This window comes from Lampris incognitus, chromosome 19 (assembly GCF_029633865.1).
Source record: "Lampris incognitus isolate fLamInc1 chromosome 19, fLamInc1.hap2, whole genome shotgun sequence".
Classification (NCBI taxonomy): domain Eukaryota; kingdom Metazoa; phylum Chordata; class Actinopteri; order Lampriformes; family Lampridae; genus Lampris; species Lampris incognitus.
This window is the reverse complement of record NC_079229.1, coordinates 15,367,250-15,388,271: the sequence shown is the minus strand read 5'-3', so window position 1 is coordinate 15,388,271 and position 21,022 is coordinate 15,367,250. Positions and strand designations below refer to the sequence as shown.

The 21,022-nt window shown below is 44.6% G+C and overlaps 1 protein-coding gene across 1 annotated transcript in view; it reads left to right on the top strand.

Moving 5' to 3' along the window:
• cntnap2a (contactin associated protein 2a) overlaps positions 1-21,022 on the top strand; it is a gene marked incomplete at its 5' end in the record, with an annotated part of 429,422 nt that overhangs the window by 109,723 nt on the left and 298,677 nt on the right. The window contains 5 exons of the mRNA XM_056299196.1: positions 2,828-2,975; positions 13,675-13,727; positions 15,240-15,390; positions 16,000-16,184; positions 20,075-20,218. Of these exons, the coding sequence (XP_056155171.1) occupies positions 2,828-2,975; positions 13,675-13,727; positions 15,240-15,390; positions 16,000-16,184; positions 20,075-20,218 (681 nt within the window). The remainder of the gene's footprint in view (positions 1-2,827; positions 2,976-13,674; positions 13,728-15,239; positions 15,391-15,999; positions 16,185-20,074; positions 20,219-21,022) is intronic.

The window sequence follows — 21,022 nt, the reverse complement described above, 5'->3', positions numbered from 1 at the left end:
TAGATACGAGTTGAGGACAACTAGTGATGTAGACTGCTTCACAAATACTATAAATTACTTTTACTGTGTAGTTTCTGAGTAATACAATGTCAAAGCCCCTTCCAGAGAACAAGAAAATAAGCCTTTTCGCCGAACTTCGAAGTGGGATTAAAAACATTTCTTCCATAGGTAGTTTATGATTGTAATATTTTTGGAACATCAAAATACGTTCATCTTTGTGCTGAACTGTTTAAACATGAAACAGGTCATTGACTCAAAGCCCCCCCCCCTTTCAAATACTGGTGCAACTAAAACCGTCACATTTTCTCTGATGCCTTCTCAGCTCATCAAATGGCAGGCACCCTGAGTGTGGACTTAACTCTTGACCATCTTCTCTTTTGTAGATAGCGTATGCTCGGGTCACCAGAGTCTTCTCAGTTCTGAGGTACCCTCTCTTCTGAGCAAATCATTTTTCTCCCCTCTCATCTCTTGCCCTGCCCACTGCAGCTCTTATCTGGGATAACACATGGCAGTCTAATGCCATGTCTTCCTCTTTGCAACCAGGCTACTAATGCCTCTGCTCTATGGTTTCCACCAAATATCCTATGTGTGTGTGTGTGTGTGTGTGTCAAGGGGGCTCGGTGTGTCAGAGAGAGCATGGGTGAGTAGAGAAGTGAAAGTAATTGAGGGTGAGCTGCATGAGTGAGTGGTTCCATGTTCTTGTCCTCACCAGCCGAGTCAAGATGGATCACGGTCTCAACGGAGGGAAAGAACCAAGGGGGGTGGTTAGGTGGAGCAAGCAATGAATGCACCAACTAATGCACTGATGACCGATGCTGTAGAAATTATCTGAAATTCTGCTTAGTCCGGACATTAACGTCAAAGCAATGTTCTGTTACATGTCGCTCTTCCCTTACTGTTCTGCTGGAAATTTTGAAACACGTCATTTTTCCCCAACAATTCCATTGAAAGAGGTTTTTGTTGCTTTCAAAAGATGGTAGGGCACACCAACCTGCTTCAGTATATGTGTCACCACCATATAAGTTCCACATTTATTTACCCGGACTGTTCTTTTTTGTTTGTTTGTTTTTCTTACCTGCTGTGCTGTGCTCTGTGTGTGTGTGTGTGTGTGTGTGTGTGTGTGTGTGTGTGTGTGTGTGTGTGTGTGTGTGTGTGTGTGTGTTGTTCCAACTGGTCACACCTGAAATAGGCAGATCAGAATTATATACAGGAGGCTTGTCAACCATAACCACTAAACACAATCAAATTGATGAACCATACCATCTACCAGCAGTAGTCTGTATGAAATGTGATGACGTGACACTGCTGAAATGTTAGCTTCCTCCATTTTGGACTCAGTCTAATGGGATTTGCTGTTTGCCAACATTGCAAATTCTGTTGTCCAAGTTCACCACAGTTGAACGCCACATGAAGGCGTTGTGCGAATTACGTTTGCTAATGGAAGCGAATCCACTCATCGTGGTGATTCCATTCAAATGAAATTATTTTGTGCTAATTATCGCTGTCAGTAATGCTAGTGTCTAAGAAGAGCCTAAAAAAAATAAATATAAATAAATAAATGTTCTCTGAAGGTGCAAGGAAATTCACCATCATTTCAATTGGACACAACACACAATGAAGACCTGTGATGTAAAACTGACAGGCTGATTTTTGGATGTAAATTGTTTATCAATCAGAAGTTTAGACAAAATCATCATTCTAGGGCGTCTGGGTGGCGTGGCGATCTATTCTGTTGCCTAGCAACACGGGGATCGCTGGTTCAAATCCCCGTGTTACCGCCGGCGTGGTCGGGTGTTCCTACAGACACTATTGGCCTTGTTTGCGGGTGGGAAGCCGGATGTGGGTATGAGTCCTGGTCGCTGCACTAGTGCCTCCTCTGGTCGGTCGGGGTATCTGTTCGGGGGGGAGGGGGAACTGGGGGGGATAGCGTGATCCTCCCATGTGCTATGTCCCCCTGGTGAAACTCCTCACTGTCAGGTGAAAAGAAGCGGCTGGTGACTCTACATGTACGGGAGGAGGCATGTTGTAGTCTACAGCCCTCCCCGGATCGGCAGAGGGGGTGGAGCAGCGACCGGAATGGCTCGAAAGAGTGGGGTAATTGGCCAGGTACAATTTGGGAGAAAAGGGGAGAAAAAATCCCCAAAACAAAAAATACCATCATTCTATCCACTTTCTAAGAAATGCTGTCATCAGACAAGGCTTTAATTAACATAATCATTTGCCGGTGTCCTAAAAGACCAAGATCTCCGCAAAAGTTCACTGAGCTTTTCCAGCAAAACCGTTAGATCAGGAGCCTAATATGGAGGAGGGGTTTGGGAATCTCCAAACTAACGACCCATATTTAGGCATTCACAATGTCGTAAAGTTCAACAGTTACAAGCCCCCCACTATATTTCACAAGTCTGTTTGGAGACCCAGAAACAACCTGCATCTCTGTAAAAACAGACACTGTGAAAGAATTTGCACAGGGAATTGCTGGTATGTGATGTAAATGTTCGATAGACTTCATCTACAGATAATCCTCGCTACGCCATTCAGTTCCAGTGGGTGAAGCTGGCTGGCAGCCGGCAGCGGTCTGGCTGAGGGCAGCAATTTTGATGGGCTGGACCTGTACAAATCCCCTGCAGTTAGCTTGTCTTTTAGCAGCCATGTCAAATATGTAAGCTCATAATTACACTGTATGTTCTGCATATACCTGCAGGAAATAGTAGAACATGCTTTGTTGCTGCTGCAAGTCCCAGGACTCGTTTCACTGCACTATGGTCTTGGCTGTATTTAGTTTCATCTTTCTTTTGTGTGTGTGTGTGTGTGTGTGTCTGCCCTGCAGGCCTTCTCGGGAAACTCGAACTCGGAGAGTGCGGTTCGGCACGAGCTGCAGCAGGGAATTGTCGCCCGCTTCCTCAGGATGGTCCCGCTGGACTGGAGCGAGGAGGGCCGCATTGGCCTGCGCATCGAAATCTATGGCTGCTCGTACTGTGAGTTCACTTACACATGCACGCCTGCACATGCAGTATACACACACACACATTCTGACTCACCGTCTGTCAAGTGGTTGCTATCGTGCACACCTTTTGGCACACTCCTTCTCTTTTGTATATACACACACACACACACACACACACACACACGCTTGCACACATACACACACACACACAGAATCTTCAGCTGCTAATTATTTTCAGATCAGTCGTTTCAGAGAATAAGCTAGCTCAGTTAATTTACACGATATTTAAGGTACAGTTGGAGGCTGATGTGATGACGGTAGTCAACAGTGTTATCCCTGCTGACACAGCTGCGCACATTTGCCCTCACTCGACTTGTTCGTGCCGTAAAAATGTTGTTTCACAATTATGGATCCATAGGGAGCCTAATGATGTTTTTCTTTCAGTTCCAATTAAGTCACAGTAGGTATTCTTTTATTGCCGGCTAATTCTGTACACCAATCAAAGATAAAACTAGTGTGCATTCATGCGTTGACATACAAAATGTGCACATGAGCACACCCATGTGCATGCATGCACACACACGCACACACACAAAAGCAGCAAGTAGTTCATTAATATATACACTTACAGATAGGCAGGCACATGTTGTCTGTTGATGTGTAACACATGTACTGTATCATCCAGGGAACTGACTCTTTTGCAGCCTTTCAGCTCTCATCCTATTAAAGGCTGCCAAATTGATTTTGATAACAATTTTCAATTAAGACCCTGCATAAATTACCGTTATAAGTGACATGTACATTTTTCATTCAATAGATGCAATCAACCAACTCTGACTGTCAGGGTCTGTCTGTTTCTGTGTATGTCTGACTGTGTGTGTGTGTGTCTGTGTATGTTTGACTGTGTGTGTGTGTGTGTGTGTGGGGGGGGGGGGGTTGATACACAACATTTTATCACGTTCCTGGCAGTCCTTAGCCTTTTAATATTTTTTTTGCTTTCATTTTTCACTTCCCTTCCATGTTTTCAGAGAATAATAAATAATAATGATGATAATAATAATGAACTTAATTTATGCATCACTTTTCCTAACAATGTCACAAAGGGCTTTACCAAATAAACAAAACCAGACGCACAGCAAATAAAATGAGAATAAGAGCAAAGCACATGAGCATGGAGGAGGTATACACACTAATTGAATAAGTGCAGATTAATAGGAATATAAATTAATAATAAATAATAACAAATATCAAACATTTCCAAAAGCGTTTGCAAAGAGAAAAGTTTGAAGACGAGAAAGGGTGACGTGGGGATAACCAGCAGGGCTCCATCTGCAGGTCTTAATGGTTGAGAGCAGGACCGTTTAAGGCCTTAAAAGTGAGCCATAAAATTTTAAACTCAATTTGAAATCCAACAGGGAGCCAGTGTAGGGAGGCAAGCACTGGAGTGATATGGTCATGCCTGTTTGTCCCGGTAATGAGCCAGGCAATGGCATTTTGTACCAACTGCAGGCGATGGAGGGGGACCTGGTTGATACCTGACTGGTACCGCAGTAAAGCGCGTTGCAATAATCAAGCTGAGAATAGATAAAAGCATGTGCAATTGATAAAAAAGGCCCTGATTTTAGAGATTACCTTGAGCTGGAAGAAACGTGACTGAACAACTTTTTTTTTTTCTTTTAGATTTTTTCTCCCCTTTTTTCTCCCAAATTGTGTACGGCCAATTACCCCACTCTTCCGAGCCATCCCAGTCACTGCTCCATCCCCTCTGCTGATCCGGGAAGGGCTGCAGACTACCACATGCCTCCTCCGATACATGTGGAGTTGCCAGCCGCTTCTTTTCCCCTGACTGAGGAGTTTCACCGGGGGGCGTATCATGTATGAGGATCACGGTATTCCCCCCAGTTCCCCCTCCCCCCGAACAGGTGCCCTGACCGACCAGAGGAGGCGCTAGTGCAGCGACCAAGAAACATAACCACATCTGGCTTCCCAGCCACAGACATGTCTATAGGGACATCCGACCAAGCCAGAGGTAACACAGGGATTTTAACCGGCGATCCCCGTGTTGGTAGGCAATGGAATAGACCGCTACACTACCTGGCGCCCTGATGTACATTTTTTATTGATCGATCATCAAAACAGAGATTAGCGTCAAATCTTACCGCTAGATTCCCAGCAGCATGCTTAATACTGCACACACACACACACACACATGCATGTTTCATGATAATCACATATTCTACACAAACCAACAGATCCGTTCCATCACACATGCCCAAGCAGCCAGCAACACCTGCAGTGTTGAGTTTCTGCTAACTGCCCTGAAGAGGCTGTGCCCGTTCAATTCCCTCATACAGCCATAAAAACTCCAGATGATGCAATGCAAAAAGTGATATAGACCAAAGTTAAGATGTTTTTTTTTCATTTTGTTAACATCGGGCTGTGACAGTTGTCAAGTACAATTTAATTTTAGTTTTAGTTTTCCTCATATAGATTCCAGCGTCTATCTACAGGTTATTTTTACACAACAGCAAGCTCCCTCCTGCTATTAGCAGTGCATATGAAGCCAGAAGGATAAAGCCGCCCATATATACAGACAACATTAGCCGAGCGGTTCAGGAATTCTGGGAACGTCTATCCGGATTTGTCTCCTGTTGCTGAGAACCTTAACCTCAAACTGTTCAGAGATTTTAATTGGACTGACAACCGCGTGTATATGTGTGTGTGTGGGTGTGTGTGTGTAGTTGCAGGAAAAGCAAAACAAGTCCTCTGAACATTTTTGGGCAACGTCATCCTTTAAATGTCACCGTTTAAAAAGAGGAATGAAATAACACACATACAGTAGATAACTAAATAACACACACAGTGGATAGCTAAATAACACACACACAGTGGATAACTAAATAACACACACAGTGGATAGCTAAATAACACACACAGTGGATAACTAAATAACACACACTGAATAACTAAATAACACACACACAATGGATAGCTAAATAACACACACACAGTGGATAACTAAATAACACACACACAGTGGATAGCTAAATAACACACACACAGTGGATAACTAAATAACACACACACAGTGGATAACTAAATAAGGCACATCCAGGGCCGTCTCATTTTACAAGCTAACAGGCTTCATCATTCCACACACAGACACTTTGGGAGAGTAATTGCTCTTTGACTTGCGTGCTTTTCTTCCCGTAACAGCCCAGTACACTGCCATTCAGACAGAAACATGGACAAACTGATGTATGTTAAAGTAAATAGCACAAGTGTAAATAAAGTGTTTCTCAATTTCAGGGCTGTATTACAGCAATGACAGAGCAAAACGGCCCCGACGCAGTATTTGTGTTTGTGACAGATATGAATGTTGTCTCCCACCCATTGATCAGAGGAGACATATGATAAATACACAAACAAGCCGACATAAGCTTACAAACACACTCGGGGAGACGCGTGATAACACACACACTCACACATGCATGCACACACATGTGCATGCACACACGCATGCACAGAAACACACACACACAGTAGGCACACATAAACACACAGAAACCTGCAGGCTCTCAGACACACACACACATTCCTGACCCCCGCTCACTTAGCCGGGTGTGTCATCATTCAGAATTGTTTGTCAGCTGTGTTTGAAAGTCGGCAGTGCTTCCTCATGATTATGCTGTCACTGCTCCTATCTCAGCCATTCACTCAGAAAAGGAGAACCCATATATCCTTCCATTCAGCCGCCCATCCCTCATTCTGCGAGTCTCCAGCTCTTTCCGTCAGCCTCCTCCCTAAATTTTTAACCCATTTTGCACCAGAATGATAAGACTGGGGAAGAGAGGGAATACGTGATGGGACAGAAAGATGGAGAGACAGTGGCACAAATAAAAGAAGGGAATGTTGGGGAGGAGAAGAATGAGAAGGCAGATGAATATACAGTGTTCACAGTTGCAGACAATAATTTGATTATTGCAACTGCCATGTAAACCCATCCATCCATTATCCAAACTCTTAACCTGCTCTCGGGGTCGCAGGAATGCTGGAGCCTATCCCAGCAATCATTGGGCGGCAGGCAGGGAGACACCCTGGACAGGCCGCCAGTCCGTCACAGGGCCGACACACACACACAGTCACACCTAGCGACAATTTGGTACAGCCGATTCATCTGACCTACACATCTTTGGACTGTGGGAGTTGAAAATGAGCAGGAAAGTATGAATTAAGGTGAAAATGTCGAGGAAGACTTTAATATTGAATAGGGATCAACCGGCACGGTGGTGCAGTGGCCAGCAAGGTCACCTCATGGCAAGAAGGTCCCGGGACCCCAGCCTCTGGGCAGTCCAACCACCTTAATCAAACTATCTTCATCAAATTAAGGTCAAAATCGATGCAAGCGTCACGTGATTAAGAGAGCAAAACATTTTGTCGATCACTTGAGTTCCTGTACTTTGTATACACCTCAATCAGAGTCGTTTTGGAGAATTGGTTGTGTGCATGCAGCAAGTCAACAACATGGACAACACGGCGAGTGGCAGTAAACCCAGAATAAGACACGGAAGCAAAACACCCCCGACTGAGATGCAAATATTCATCAACATTTTGGCAAACTTGCTTGCTTCAGGATATTCTCCAAGATAAAGTAGATGTTCGGCTCCCTTTTCCTACTCATGGGATACCGATCCTGTCAGCCAGCCCCACAACAACACCGGAGTGGGTCGTCTCCTCTTCTTTCAGCATCAGTAAACAGCCACATCTCTGGAACAGTGTTCCTGCTCAATAAAATGAAGGAGCTGAGAGTCGACATTTTTGTGAATAATGTGGAAAAGAAACAACAGAAACCAAGACATTTTCCAAAAAGTGTTGAACACAGTGTTGGAACAACCTGGCATGCAGCAAAATTGCAGGTTTCAGGCAATAATGTTGGGTGAAGACGATGTATGATAATGACCTGGTGTATACCATAATCTGTGTGTGAGAGAGAGAGAGAGGGGGGGGGGTCAGGGAGAGAGAGAGAGAGAGAAATGTGGTTGTGAATACAAGTCAGACAGGAGGAGAGGGTTACAAAATGAAATTTTGATGACACACAATTATTTCCATCCAGGAGGATCTTTATTTTTCTACTTTATTTTTTTAATTTATTTCTGATTTTTCTCTTTTTCTATCAATTTAGTGGCCAATCGATCCCTATTTTAGTTCAAACACCCACCCTGCGTTCGTTCGCCAACTGCATCTCTCCAGCCGGCAGTCTCGAAGGAGACGCCTCGCCACTTCTGTGACAAGGCGACTCCAGGCCGAACCACTGCTTTTTCCGACAGACACAGAGACGCATTCATGTATTCATGTGACGAACACAAGCCCACTTCGCTCCCCTCCCGAAGACAGCGTTGCCAATTATTGCTGCTTCATCGAGACCGGCCACAGTCGGATCTGACGAGACCGGGGCGCGAACCCCAGTGGGCAACTGCATCGACACAAAGCCGATGCTTAGACTGCTACACCACCGCGGATGGCCCAGGTGGATTTTTAAAAGGAACCCCAGCGTATCATAATATCTGACTCAACTTGTGCTCTATTTATACCAATGTTTTTTTTTATCTGTTCTCATACAAAATATACCCGTGTTTATATTTAGTCAATGAGTGACTTCCATAATAGCCCGGTTCATCAAAAACCATTTGCAAGATCATCACGGTGCTGTGTGAGAGATCTTCTGTCGAGATAAGTACCTTCTGTCGAAACACGTCCTTCCCTCCTCAGAAACACCTGCTCTTTGACGTACAATGCTTTTGCATGTGAATGACAAACAATAATATATCCCAACACAATTCTGTACAGCTTTAGAATATCTCCCAACCTGTTTAAGACTTATTCACAAGGGTGTGTGCACGCGCACACTGCTTGCTTGCTGGTTGTCCATCGTGCCCGATGATGACCATCTTCTTCTATTTGTGGGTCCTTTGAGGACTCAGATAGCAGAAGATACCTGCGTAGAGATGGTTTTTAAAGTGGCATGGGGGGTGCGCTTCTCCCAACGCCACATGACTTGATTGTAGAGGAGATGGTTCCGTTGGCAAGGGGGATCCCTAGACGACCGGCACCTCCACACAACTGCAGGGGGCTGCCGGAAATCCAGTTTTTTGGAAACTGCCTCGAAGCGTGCCGCCACAGCTTGCTTTTCTGTTGGGGTAAGCTCCCTTAGCCTTATGTCTTCCAGACTCACCCACAAGGCGGCGGGGCAGTGGTTGATAGGTGCCAGGGTGTGTCCACCAGGGTGGGCCTGCACACCATATCTCTGGGGCCCACTGCTGCTCCGAGATCCCCTGCCAAGTTAGCCTGGGGCCGCAAGACCCCAGTTACCATGTGTGGCCACGGGGAGGCCTGGCAGGAGTCTTGGTGAAGGAGAGGCTATGTACTGGCAAGGGAAGGCTTACACGCTAGGATGCTTCCCTATTTGCCACAAAGGCTAGCCAGCGGCAGCAAGCTAAGGGCAGGAAGGACACAAGCGGGTTGGAAGAACACGTGCACCTTCCCTCCAACTACACACTGCTGCACTAGACGCATCACAACACTCTGTGTGTATGTACACACACACACACACGCACACACACACACACGCACACACATGCACACACAAGCATGCATGCACGCAAACACAAGCATGCATGCGCACACGCACAAATATGGTAAGTCCTTTACATTCATTAGCTAGACGAGATGTCTGCAGTGATGCAATTCCAGATATCTGCAGCGTCATTTCATCTAGTCTGAACTCTAATTCAAGATATCTGTAATACAGTTTTGACCAGGCAGAATGAAAGTTGTGGATATCTCTAACATCATTTTGACTAGGACTATGTAGATAGCTTGAACTGAGGGGCATTAGATACAGTGGATTGGAATTATGACGAGTCAGAATTCAATTCTAGATATCTGAACCTGGAATTACAACTAGTCATAATTCATTTGCAGATATTCGCAGTGTGAATTAGGGATATCTGAAAATGAATTTTAGATATCTGTAATGAGGAACCCCGTACACGTGAATGGCAAATGTAGTTTGAAGCTTACTGGTCAAAATGTAATTACAGATATCTTGAATTACAGTTCTGATTAGGCGAAATGACGCTGCAGATATCTGGAATTACGTCATTGCAGATATCTCTTCTAGCTAATAAATGTTAAAGGGGCTTGCCATACACACAAGCATGCACACACACACACACTCTCACGCCTAACGGGCCCAGGTTCGGTGTCTGGGCATTCATCCAACTCTGTTGAATCCCAAGACTCTCAAGCCTTTCTCTTCTCCACCTGTACTGCCCGTCTCCACCAATGTTGTTTTTTTACAGCGTGCTGTCAGAGTCTTACATAAACAGTCAACAAAAACTTCCCCGCCATGACAAACTTGATCAACAGTTTTTAAGCAGTGCTTACTCAGGGCGTCTCACGCACTTGGGAGTTCAACGTAACGTAACTCGATTTACAAATCCTGACAATCTGAGCGACTGCTGATGACAGCTTAAAAAGGTTCATGGATTGGAGAATGGCTAATGAGTACTTTTTACCCACTTCACACTGTGATGTTGACTCACTCCAAAAATGTTTTGCCACGATGAAACTGACCCAAGTATGAGTTGTTAAGAGTGGCGCGCTACATGAAGGATCCCGTCCACCGAGACAAGTGTGACCATGTTGCTGCACTCGTGCTTTTAAAGCGGTTACTCAACAGTGTGTTTTCATACTGCAAATCCCAGCATTCCCTCAAAATGGACATGACACCAGCATGACTCCAGTGGAGAAAGGAGACTATTAAACAATGCCATCTGACCCGTTAATGTTGAGCTAAATATATCAGTCCATACCAACCATTTAATTAAAGGTCCTTACACGTTTGATAATATTTCGTTGCCCCCCCTCCTTTTCTCCTCAATTGCACTTGGTCAATTACCCCACTCTCCGAGCCAACCCGGTCGCTGCTCCACCCCCTCTGCCGATCCGGGGAGGGCTGCAGACTACCACATGCCTCCTCCGATACATGTGAAGTTGCCAGCCGCTTCTTTTCACCTGACGGCGAGGAGTTTCACCAGGGGGACGTAGCGCGTGGGAGGATCATGCCCCCCCCCCCCCCCCCCGAACAAGTGCCCCGACCGACCAGAGGAGGCGTTAGTGCAGCGACCAGGACACATACCCACCCACATCCGGCTTCCCACCCGCACACATGGCCAATTGTGTTTGTAGCGATGCTCGACCAGAGGTGGGCGCCCCGGCTTCAAAAAGTAAAGGCCCTACCATGTGTTTGTTCTAGCCATTCACTAAACAGTTTCCCTCTACCTGGCTGAAGAGTCGTGCTAATTAAATTCAGCTGGTGTAGTGCATGGGTGGAACAAATATGTGGCAGGACTTTTACTTTCTGAAGCCGGTTGTCCACCTCTGTGCCCGACCAAGCCGGAGGCAACACAGGGATTTAAACCAGCGATCCCCGTGTTGTTAGGCAACGGAATAGACCGCTACGCTACCCGGACACCCAATAATATTTCATTTTGTACTTTAGAGACTATTGCTTTCTCTTTTACGTTCAACAAACAAGTTCCTTTTCCTGTGACTTCTTCTTCTCTTCCTCTTTTGGCAGACTCGGCCAACACCAATGAAAAATGAGCATGATGAGGAGCGTTACAGAACGCTAATACATTGAATGATTGTTGCTCCCAAAATGCCGGGGAGAAAAAGTATAGAACGTGGCATTTTTAACACAAAAGAAATTACATTTGACCACTTCAGATTACAAAGCTAGAGTTCGATGGAAACGTGGATTAAAATTAAAATAAAAAAAAACAGGACATGATTAGTGATGGGTAATACAGTAAAACCACAGTGCTAGTTTTTTATCAACACTGTCTTCACCTCCTAGCAGTCATATAAGCACTCCTCTGTGATTTTTTACGTTATCTGGTCTAATTTTTTTGGGGTTGGCATCCCTTTTTTCACCAAACAGTGAAGGCACGTTCCCGGCCACCATCTGTTGACGTGACAACGCCATCCAACTCCAGCTCACCGCCTCTAATGAAAAATGGCCGGGGACTATAATGCTGAAGTGGCAATAGTTTATTTTCTGCCACGCTGGCTCGCACAGCTCTCCACATCAAGCCTCCTTCCCTCCCTCTCTATCGCTATTGCTCGCCATCGGCCCATCTCTCCCGAGGAGAAAACTCCATCTGGAGTCGGGCTCTCCTCAGAGGAACCTCGGCCATCTTGAGCGGGTGCCCGTCACAGCTGTCTTGGCGAGAGGCCCAGAAGTCAGGCTCTGCTAAGCTGCATTGCGGTGGGCGGCTGTCTCCGTCTCTCTCACTCCTTGCCCGATACCTCAAACGGTGGGCTGACGATGATGGAAAAGTCCTCTGTGCCTCCGTCAAGTTTCCCGGCTCGACATCCCCACCCCTTCCCACCCCACTGCCTGCTCCGTCCCGACCAGTGTGTGTTTCCCGGTAGAGCGCACCTCAATCTGCAATATCTCGCCAAACAATTGGAAAAATGTCATCCTCAAGCACCGCTTAGCTCGTAAACATGACAGCAAAAGATGATGAGATATTGGGGGGGGGGTGATTGAAAAGCCAAAGTTAGAGAAAAGAAAAGTAAGAAAAAAAGAATCAAAGAAAGGGAAAACTTAAAGATGATGATGAGATGGCGAAAGAAGAAAGCTGATGAAGGAAGGAGGGCGGTAATGAGAGACAGAGAAGGATGGAGGAGGATGATGAGCGACAGATGAGAGACACCTGTTTCTGAGGGGTGAGAGGCAGCATGGCATCATTTCAAAAGCCCTGAAGTTAGAATGCAGGGAGCAGATGTAATTTCTCTCCCTCCCTCTCTGAAGTTTATCATGAAAGGACAGGTTCTTCCACCTGCCCCTGTGTGTGTGTGTGTGTGTGTGTGTGTGTGTGTGTGTGTGTGTGTGTGTGTGTGTATGTGTGTGCGCGCACACGCGCGCTTCTAAGACAGAAAGCAGCAGAGGCAGTGTGGCTGTTGTCTGCGTGTGCGTGTGTGTCTGTCTATGTTTGTGTGACTCGTGATCCGATCAGCCCTAAGCTCTCTTATCTGCCCCTCTTCTGTACTCTCTTCTCTGCCGACTCCTTCCAATCACACACACACACACACACACACACACACACACACACACACACACACACACCTCTCTCCACTGGAAACTTGAACAGTTGGGGTGATGATACAGAGATTGAGGGGCGACTCAAGCACTGTATTTTATTCCCCCACTTTAGATCTTCTCTGCGCCTCCCCGACCTCCTAACTGTTCCACTCCACCTTCCTTCTCTTTTTTAAGATGACGGCTTTCATAATGAAATTCTACAATTCTTCCCTTTAACCTGAAAGTCAATGTGCCCTGGTTTATACCAGTGGCCATGTCATTTAACATTTTGCCGCTGTGTGACCAAACATTTTACTAGGTAATAATGTCACTATGAGCCAGTTAAGAATGTATTCTAATGTTATTTATGCTGGTTCCTTGTCATAGTAGATGTATTGTTGTCACCTTAGAGTGAAATTTTATTTTCCTACCATAGTATATATTTTTTTTAATTTTTTTTTTTTGCTTTCATTGTTACCATTCAATTTTCTTTGCCCAGCCTATACAATTTACTTATTTGCAATGTCACTTTATGACTAATGCTTCTCTCTCTCTCTCTCTCTCTCTCTTTCTCTGTCAGGGGCGGACGTGATCAACTTTGATGGACAGGGTGTAATCTCATATCGTTTTAAGGTACAACTGTCTCCGGTTGCCATAATGTTTATCGTTTCTTTTATTCACACGAGGAGCGTGAATTCACAAACTCCTTTTCCTAATTTTATTTCTAGGATTTTGCATGTACTTGTGAAAATGTTGATTAAGAAAATTGTTAACACAAGCCTAATAAGTAGAAAGCATCCACAATCGGATTTGGAGAAAGTGAATTTCCATTCTTTTAAGAGGCGCAGCTAATGACACAGTAGACATCCAGCAACCGAGCTAAACTCAGCCAAGCTAAACTAAATTAAGCTAAGATAAACTAAGATAAACTAAATTAAGCTAAGCTAAACTAAGATAAACTAAATTAAGCTAAACTGAGCTAAAATAGGATAGGCTAAATTAAGCTAAGCTAAACTCACCATTCAATGTACCTTCAAACTACAGAGACGAGTTAATGTGACTCTGTTTGTAAGTAGGACACATAGTAAAACCCTGGAAACTGAACTATCCCCTTAATTCTGGTGCTTGTGAGGGGGAAAAAAATTATTCCTTACATCATGAATATCAAAACATCTCCATCTCTGTTTTACAGGCATGGCAAACCATATGATCATGATATAAATAAATAACATGACAATATCAGAAAGCATAGATTAAGCAGTCTTTCAACAATTAAAAGCCCTTTATGTCCAGGGCAGAACTTTTCTATTTTCTAACTTACAAGGCAGTTTAAATAAAATGTAATTGTAGCACAAAAAAGTAATACTCAGATTATTTTCTGCTTTATTGGTTAGAGGGGGAAAAAAACAGATTTTTGGCCATTTCTTCTAATTTAAGGCACAGGCAACCAGAATGCATGTAATCAAACCAAATGTAATGACAGAATTATTTGAGTTTCTAGTTTGTTATAAATTTTGACTATAATAACAATGACTTTGCATTTTAATATGCGATAGATAGATAGATAGATAGATAGATAGATAGATAGATAGATAGATAGATAGATAGATAGATAGATAGATAGATAGATAGATAGATAGATAGATAGATGGATAGATAGATAGATGGATAGAGTGATGGATAGTTAGATAGATAGATAGATAGTTAGATAGATAGATGTGAGAATATGCGTCTATTTTATCTATGATTCTCAAGCCAGAAGTCACCAGTGTGTAAACAGGAGATTCCGCAGGTAAATCTCCATGTTGCCTTTTTCAAAAGCAGCATGTCACAATTTTTAGGGTCACTGCTTTTCAAATGGAAAGGCACGAGTCCAAGCCCTGACAGCATGCATCCACCCAACTGAGGTCTGAGCGACTCAGTTCCACTAAATACCATCCATTTCAGAGATACCGTGGTGTCGCTTGCTCTGTCCCTTAACTGTCTTGTTGTTGGGGCAAGTCAGACTGACACCCTCTGTGGGTTGACCAGTAAAATATCATGAAAAATACTAACCACTTAACATCACACAGTGTTAGGGGGGAGAAAGCAAGAGTTGATGAGGTCTACTGGTGAGAGGAGTGACATTTTGTTATAACTGTGCAGGTAAAGAAGATGAAGATCATCAAGGATGTGATAGCACTCAAGTTCAAGACGTCAGAGAGCGAGGGAGTGATTCTTCACGGGGAGGGCCAGCAGGGAGACTACATCACCCTGGAGCTCCGCAAGGCCAAGTTACTGCTGCAGATCAACCTGGGTGGGCAGTGCACACACGCACATACCCATGTACACATACACACACATCGGCATAAACCCAAAATTGCACACACAAAGGAGAGCTCACAGACAGCAAGTATTTTTACAACAGCACATATATTTTATTGTGGGGGGCACCAATTGTGTACATGATTCAGATTCTGAATCTTAGGTGAACTAGCAAAAAATTGAATTGTCTTCCTTTATAGCATGGTACTTCATTTCAGATTGTATAAAAGGTTTGGGCAAAATACTCTCCAGATGTTCTGATGTACCCATTCCTGCTATGCAGCTCCTGCACAGCGTCGGTGGTGGAATGAATCATTGTGCATCTGTGGCAGTGCTTTACCGCTGAATGTACAATTGTAATGGTACGCTATTGCATCCCTTATGGTTCTGCATTGGTGAATTACCCACATGCCTTCAAAATTGCATACATGTGATTGAAATGGAAAGCTAACGCATTTACCATTTCAGAAAAAAACAACTCTGTATGAATTACGGTATCTGATACCCTGCCCATGGTTCTTACCAAAGCCACTTTCCAGTTCCTGAATCATAATGCACATTGGCTTTAATGTTATATTTGTATAATTATTTATCTTTACAGGCAGTAACCAGTATGGCTCCATACTGGGTCACACATCTGTGACAACTGGGAGTCTATTGGATGACCACCACTGGCACTCGGTGGTGATAGAGCGTTACCGTCGTAACGTCAACTTCACCTTGGACAGGCACACCCAGCACTTCAGAACCAACGGGGAGTTTGATCACCTCGATCTTGACTATGAGGTGAGGAGAAAGGAATTAATAATGTCCAGTCCTTGCATATCACAAGGACACTGGGAGCCCAGAAAAGCTCTGAGAAGTTTCCTCCAATTAGAGAGGAACATGAGTTGAGTGTCCAACCTGACACCCTGAAAATGCATCCGTAATGAGTGTGCACGAGAACACACACATCATTCCCTCACACACGACTGATTACAATTCTCATTTTGCTTCGACTCTATAGTGTCTCTCTCTCTCTTTCTCTGTCTCTCTCTCTTGCTCTCTCTCTCTCTCTCTCTCTCTCAGCTTATTTTTTTTACGAATATGACAGCTACCTGTAACTGTAACCTGTAAAAACAAATGTACGCCAACACACCAAGCCTACTGGAAATTATTATTAAAAAATAGTAATAAGGCATCCAGGTAGCATAGCAGTCTATTCCATTGCCTACCAACACGGGGATCTCCAGTTCGAATCCTCGTGTTACCTCCAGCATGGTCAGACGTCCCTACAGACACAATTGGCCGTGGGAAGCCAGATGTGGGTATGTGTCCTGGTCACTGCATTAGCGCCTCCTCTGGTTGGTCGGGGTGCCTATTCGGGGGAACTGGGGGGAATAGCGTTATCCTCCCACATGCTACGTCCCCCTGGTGAAACTCCTCACTGCCAGGTAAAATTAAGTGGCTGGCGACTCCACATGTATCGAAGGAGGCAGGTGGTAGTCTGCAGCCCTCCCCAGATCAGCAGAGGGGGTGGAGCAGCGACCGGATGGCTCGGCAGAGTGGGTGGGGTAATTGGCCAGGTACAATTGGGCAGAAAAATAAAATAATAATAATAATGAGAAGAAAATCGGGAAAATAAAAAGAGGCCTACATTGATTAGGCCATTGCCCTTTGGGTGGTGACTGATGTGCAGCATTGTACGAAAAGCCCCTTCTTTCTCTCTCTGCACTGCGGCAGTGCTGGCAGTGTGTGGCTTCAGCTCTGATAGCTTGAATGGGACAGCTTAACAGTGACGGAAAACGAAACAGAACATCCAAACAAACTTTAGTGGGAAGAGTCGCGGGTAAAGACTGGCATCAAGTCTGAGCCTCTGAACGGCAGCAGCAACATTTCTTCCAAACTGGAGAGCGATTACAGAAGAGGGAGAGGTTTTTTCTAACTTTCAAAAACGGTGCAGAGCAATTCTGAAGTTAAATGGTTCGTAGGTCGCCTCAGTTGAACACAAGATGGGAGGGGACGGAAGTCAGAAGATGCAGCACTGGTACAAGACGGGGGAATTGTTGATGACGGTAGGGGGGATAAGAGCTTAATTTCACTCCCGTGTCGCCCTCTAATCCACGCCACATGTGTAAGTCCTTACTAAAGTCAGTTCTCACTTAAGTATTCACAAAGTCAGGATGTACACCGCCCTAAATAAAAACTGGCTGCACCACCCTGCTACTTTTAACTAAGAACTTATTCGTAAATAAATTCTTTAACATGCCAACTAGGAGATGTAATTGTTGGTGTCAATGTAGAACTTTTAACGGTTTATTAAAACAACTGCTATAACAACAACAGGCAGTCTATTCCGTTGCCTACCAACATGGGGACCGCCCGTTCAAATCCCTGTGTTACCTCTGGCTTGGTCGGGCATCCCTACAGACACAATTGGCCATGTCTGCGGCTGGGAAGCCAGATGTGGGTATGGTCACTGCACTTGCGCCTCCTCCGGTTGGTCGGGGTGCACGTTCGGGGGCGGGGGGAACTGGGGGTAATAGCATGCTCCTCCCACACGCTATGTCCCCGTGGTAAAACTCCTCACTATCAGGTGAAAAGAAGTGGCTGGCTACTGTACATGTATCGGAGGAGGCATGTGGTAGTCTGCAGCCCTCCCCGGATCGGCAGAGTAACACAGGGACAGGACACAGTAACACTGGGAGCCGACAAGTGTAACTGTAACCTCTGCTCCTCTTTCTCTCTCACACGCACTCATTCGCTCAGTCGCTCACGCACACGCCACATACTTATCTCTGCTGGGAGCTGTTTCCATTTCTTCTGAACAGTACATTGATAATGCACAGGAAATTAGATATTGCTTTCACACTGCACTATACAACTAATCCATATAACGAGTAATATCTCAATATTGGAATGTGAAGGATACAGCTAATAATACTTACTGTAAGGCAGAAATAAAGAAATTAATCATGAATATAGTCTATGTGATCGCTATTATATCCACTGCTGTGTGTGCTTTTCCATTATGCCTTTCCATACATATTTTGAATTGGTGTGTGTGTGTGTGTGTGTGTGTGTGTGTGTGTGTGTGTGTGTGTGTGTGTGTGTGTGTGAACTTCTTCTAGCTATGTGAATATATATACATATTTGAGGTTAAGTATGAGTGTAAGTATATCTGAGTTAGTGTTGTGTGTGTGAGCGAGTAATGTATTTATGAGCCTGTGTGTGTGTGTGTGTGTGTGTGTATGTGTGTATGTGTGTGTGAGAGAGAGAGAGTTAGTACTGTATTTATGTGACTGTGTGTTCGTGTGTGTGTGTGAGTGAGTACTGTATTTATGAGCGTGTGTGTGTGTGTGTGTGTGTGTGTGTGACCATGAACAGGTATTGCTAGATTGGGTGATCTGTTTCAATGTTAAGTAGGGTACAGAGGGATGGCGGGAAGACAACCCACACTCCAATTAAAGTGAAGCTGTTGAATTAAGGGATCTTCAGGGAAATCTATACGACAGGGGGATTCTGTGGGCTTGTGTGTGTGTGTGTGTGTGTGTGTGTGTGTGTGTGTGTGTGTGTGTGTGTGTGTGTGTGCTGAACCCTGGACGGATATTGGCAGGGGTGTTATTGCCTGACTGAGTCTCTCTAGAGATAGCATAACTGTCACCGCCTCTTAGTCAATGCTCGCCACAGAGCTCAATCTCCTCACACCTGTGCATGTGTGTGCATGTGTGTGTGCATGTCTGTGTGGATGTTTTCTGCTCCAATTTAAGCCTGTGGAGTGTATATCCGGGTCTGCCCATGTCTACCCTTGGCAGTAATTACTAAGACTAGTGAAGTATCACCAAATACATGCACACGCGTGCGCGCACACACACACACACACACACACACACACACACACACACACACACACACACACACGTAGCACAGACCTAGACACATCTAAGATTAATTGCACACTGTCCTCCATCACCAATCTCCCGTTCCACCCACCCTGAGAGATACATAGAGAACACACAGTTAATTGTGTCAACCACAAGCGTTGTACAATCTTTACTGGTGAGTAAATGACTGATGGTTGAACAAATGGTGTGTTTGTTTGTTTTGTTTTTGTTTGTTTTGTTTTTTTGGATATTACTAGATTTAACTGATGTTTTATGATCCAATCTTCTGTAGAAGTATGTTGCGTGCATCTCTGTTTCGGTGGGGACAGTTATCCAGCTCCAAGGGCAACTGCAGCCAAACCAATGGAACGCAAACATAGCTTAATGCCGTTTATTTAACTGCGTTGTTTTTTAACACCTGTTTTAATCCTTTAATCCTTTTTTTTCCCTCTCTGCACGTGTGTGTCTCTCTCTCTATCATTCTCTCTCGCTATCGCTCTCGCTGTCATTCCATCTCTTGTTCTTTCTTTCTCTCTCTCTATCATTCTCTCTGTATCATTTTGTCTCTTGCTCTTTCTCTCTATCATTCTGTCTCTTGCTCTTTCTTTCTCTCTCTATCATTCTCTATCGCTCTATCATTCTGTCTCTTGTTCTTTCTTTCTCTCTCTCTCTATCATTCTCTCTCTATCACTCTATCATTCTGTCTCTATCACTCTCTATCATTCTGTCTCTTGTTCTGTCTCTATCTCGATCTCTCTATCATTCTCTCTCTCGCTCTCTCTCTATCATTCGCTCTCTCTCGCTCTCTCTCAGTTGAGTTTCGGGGGGATGCCGTACAGCGGGAAGCCACTGGGTGGTGGGAGGAAGAACTTTAAAGGTTGCATGGAGAGCATCAATTACAACGGAGACAACATCACTGACCTGGCTCGGCGCAAAAAGCTGGACACCTCCAGCTTTGTAAGAAAAGCATATGTAGAGAAATGCACACATATATTGATTTGCATGTGCAAATGAGGCCTGCTGAATACAACACACTCTCGTAGCTGTCATACTGTGGATCTGCACTGGCAATAAGGGTGCACTCTGCAGATTTAAAAAAATAAAAAATAAAGCAGAAAAAGGTGACCTTTTGTTTGCCCATATACACATTAACCTCGCAGTTTTCATGGTCTCCTCTGACATTCTGGCTGATATTTCCCTGCAAGAATTCTGCTGCAGCCGAGCTCTTTTAACAGTTTGTATTTTCGCCCAATGTCAACAACAGCAATTGCATGTTTACCACCATGAACCGTGCTTACCAAATGCACAGCCCTCCAAAACATGCTGGATATTAATCATACCTTGTCAAATCTGAAATCACTTACAGAGCAGCCTTTAAAGAATCTGTCAATTCTCAAGATTTCCGTCTCCCTATCCGCTCACCGTAACTCCGTAGTAAACTGCTTAAGTATCATTAACCGTTTCTGCTGAAGTGATTAAACAAATGGTTGCTGTAATCGAGTTTATTAACGCCACAACTGTCGTTCTGTTTCTCACTACTCTCACAGTCATTCACTGCTAATCAAACCAGATCTACCCTGAGCCACCATGCTGACACGTGCAGACATGAGAGTACACACACAGGTGGCAGGCATGCAGGTGTGCACATTCCCACACTGCATGTGTGGGATGCACGTCTTGTGCATCAAATATGCAGGAACATTCAACGTCGATCCATGAGATTTTATGTGGCAATTCAGGCACAAGTATGAATGAGCATAC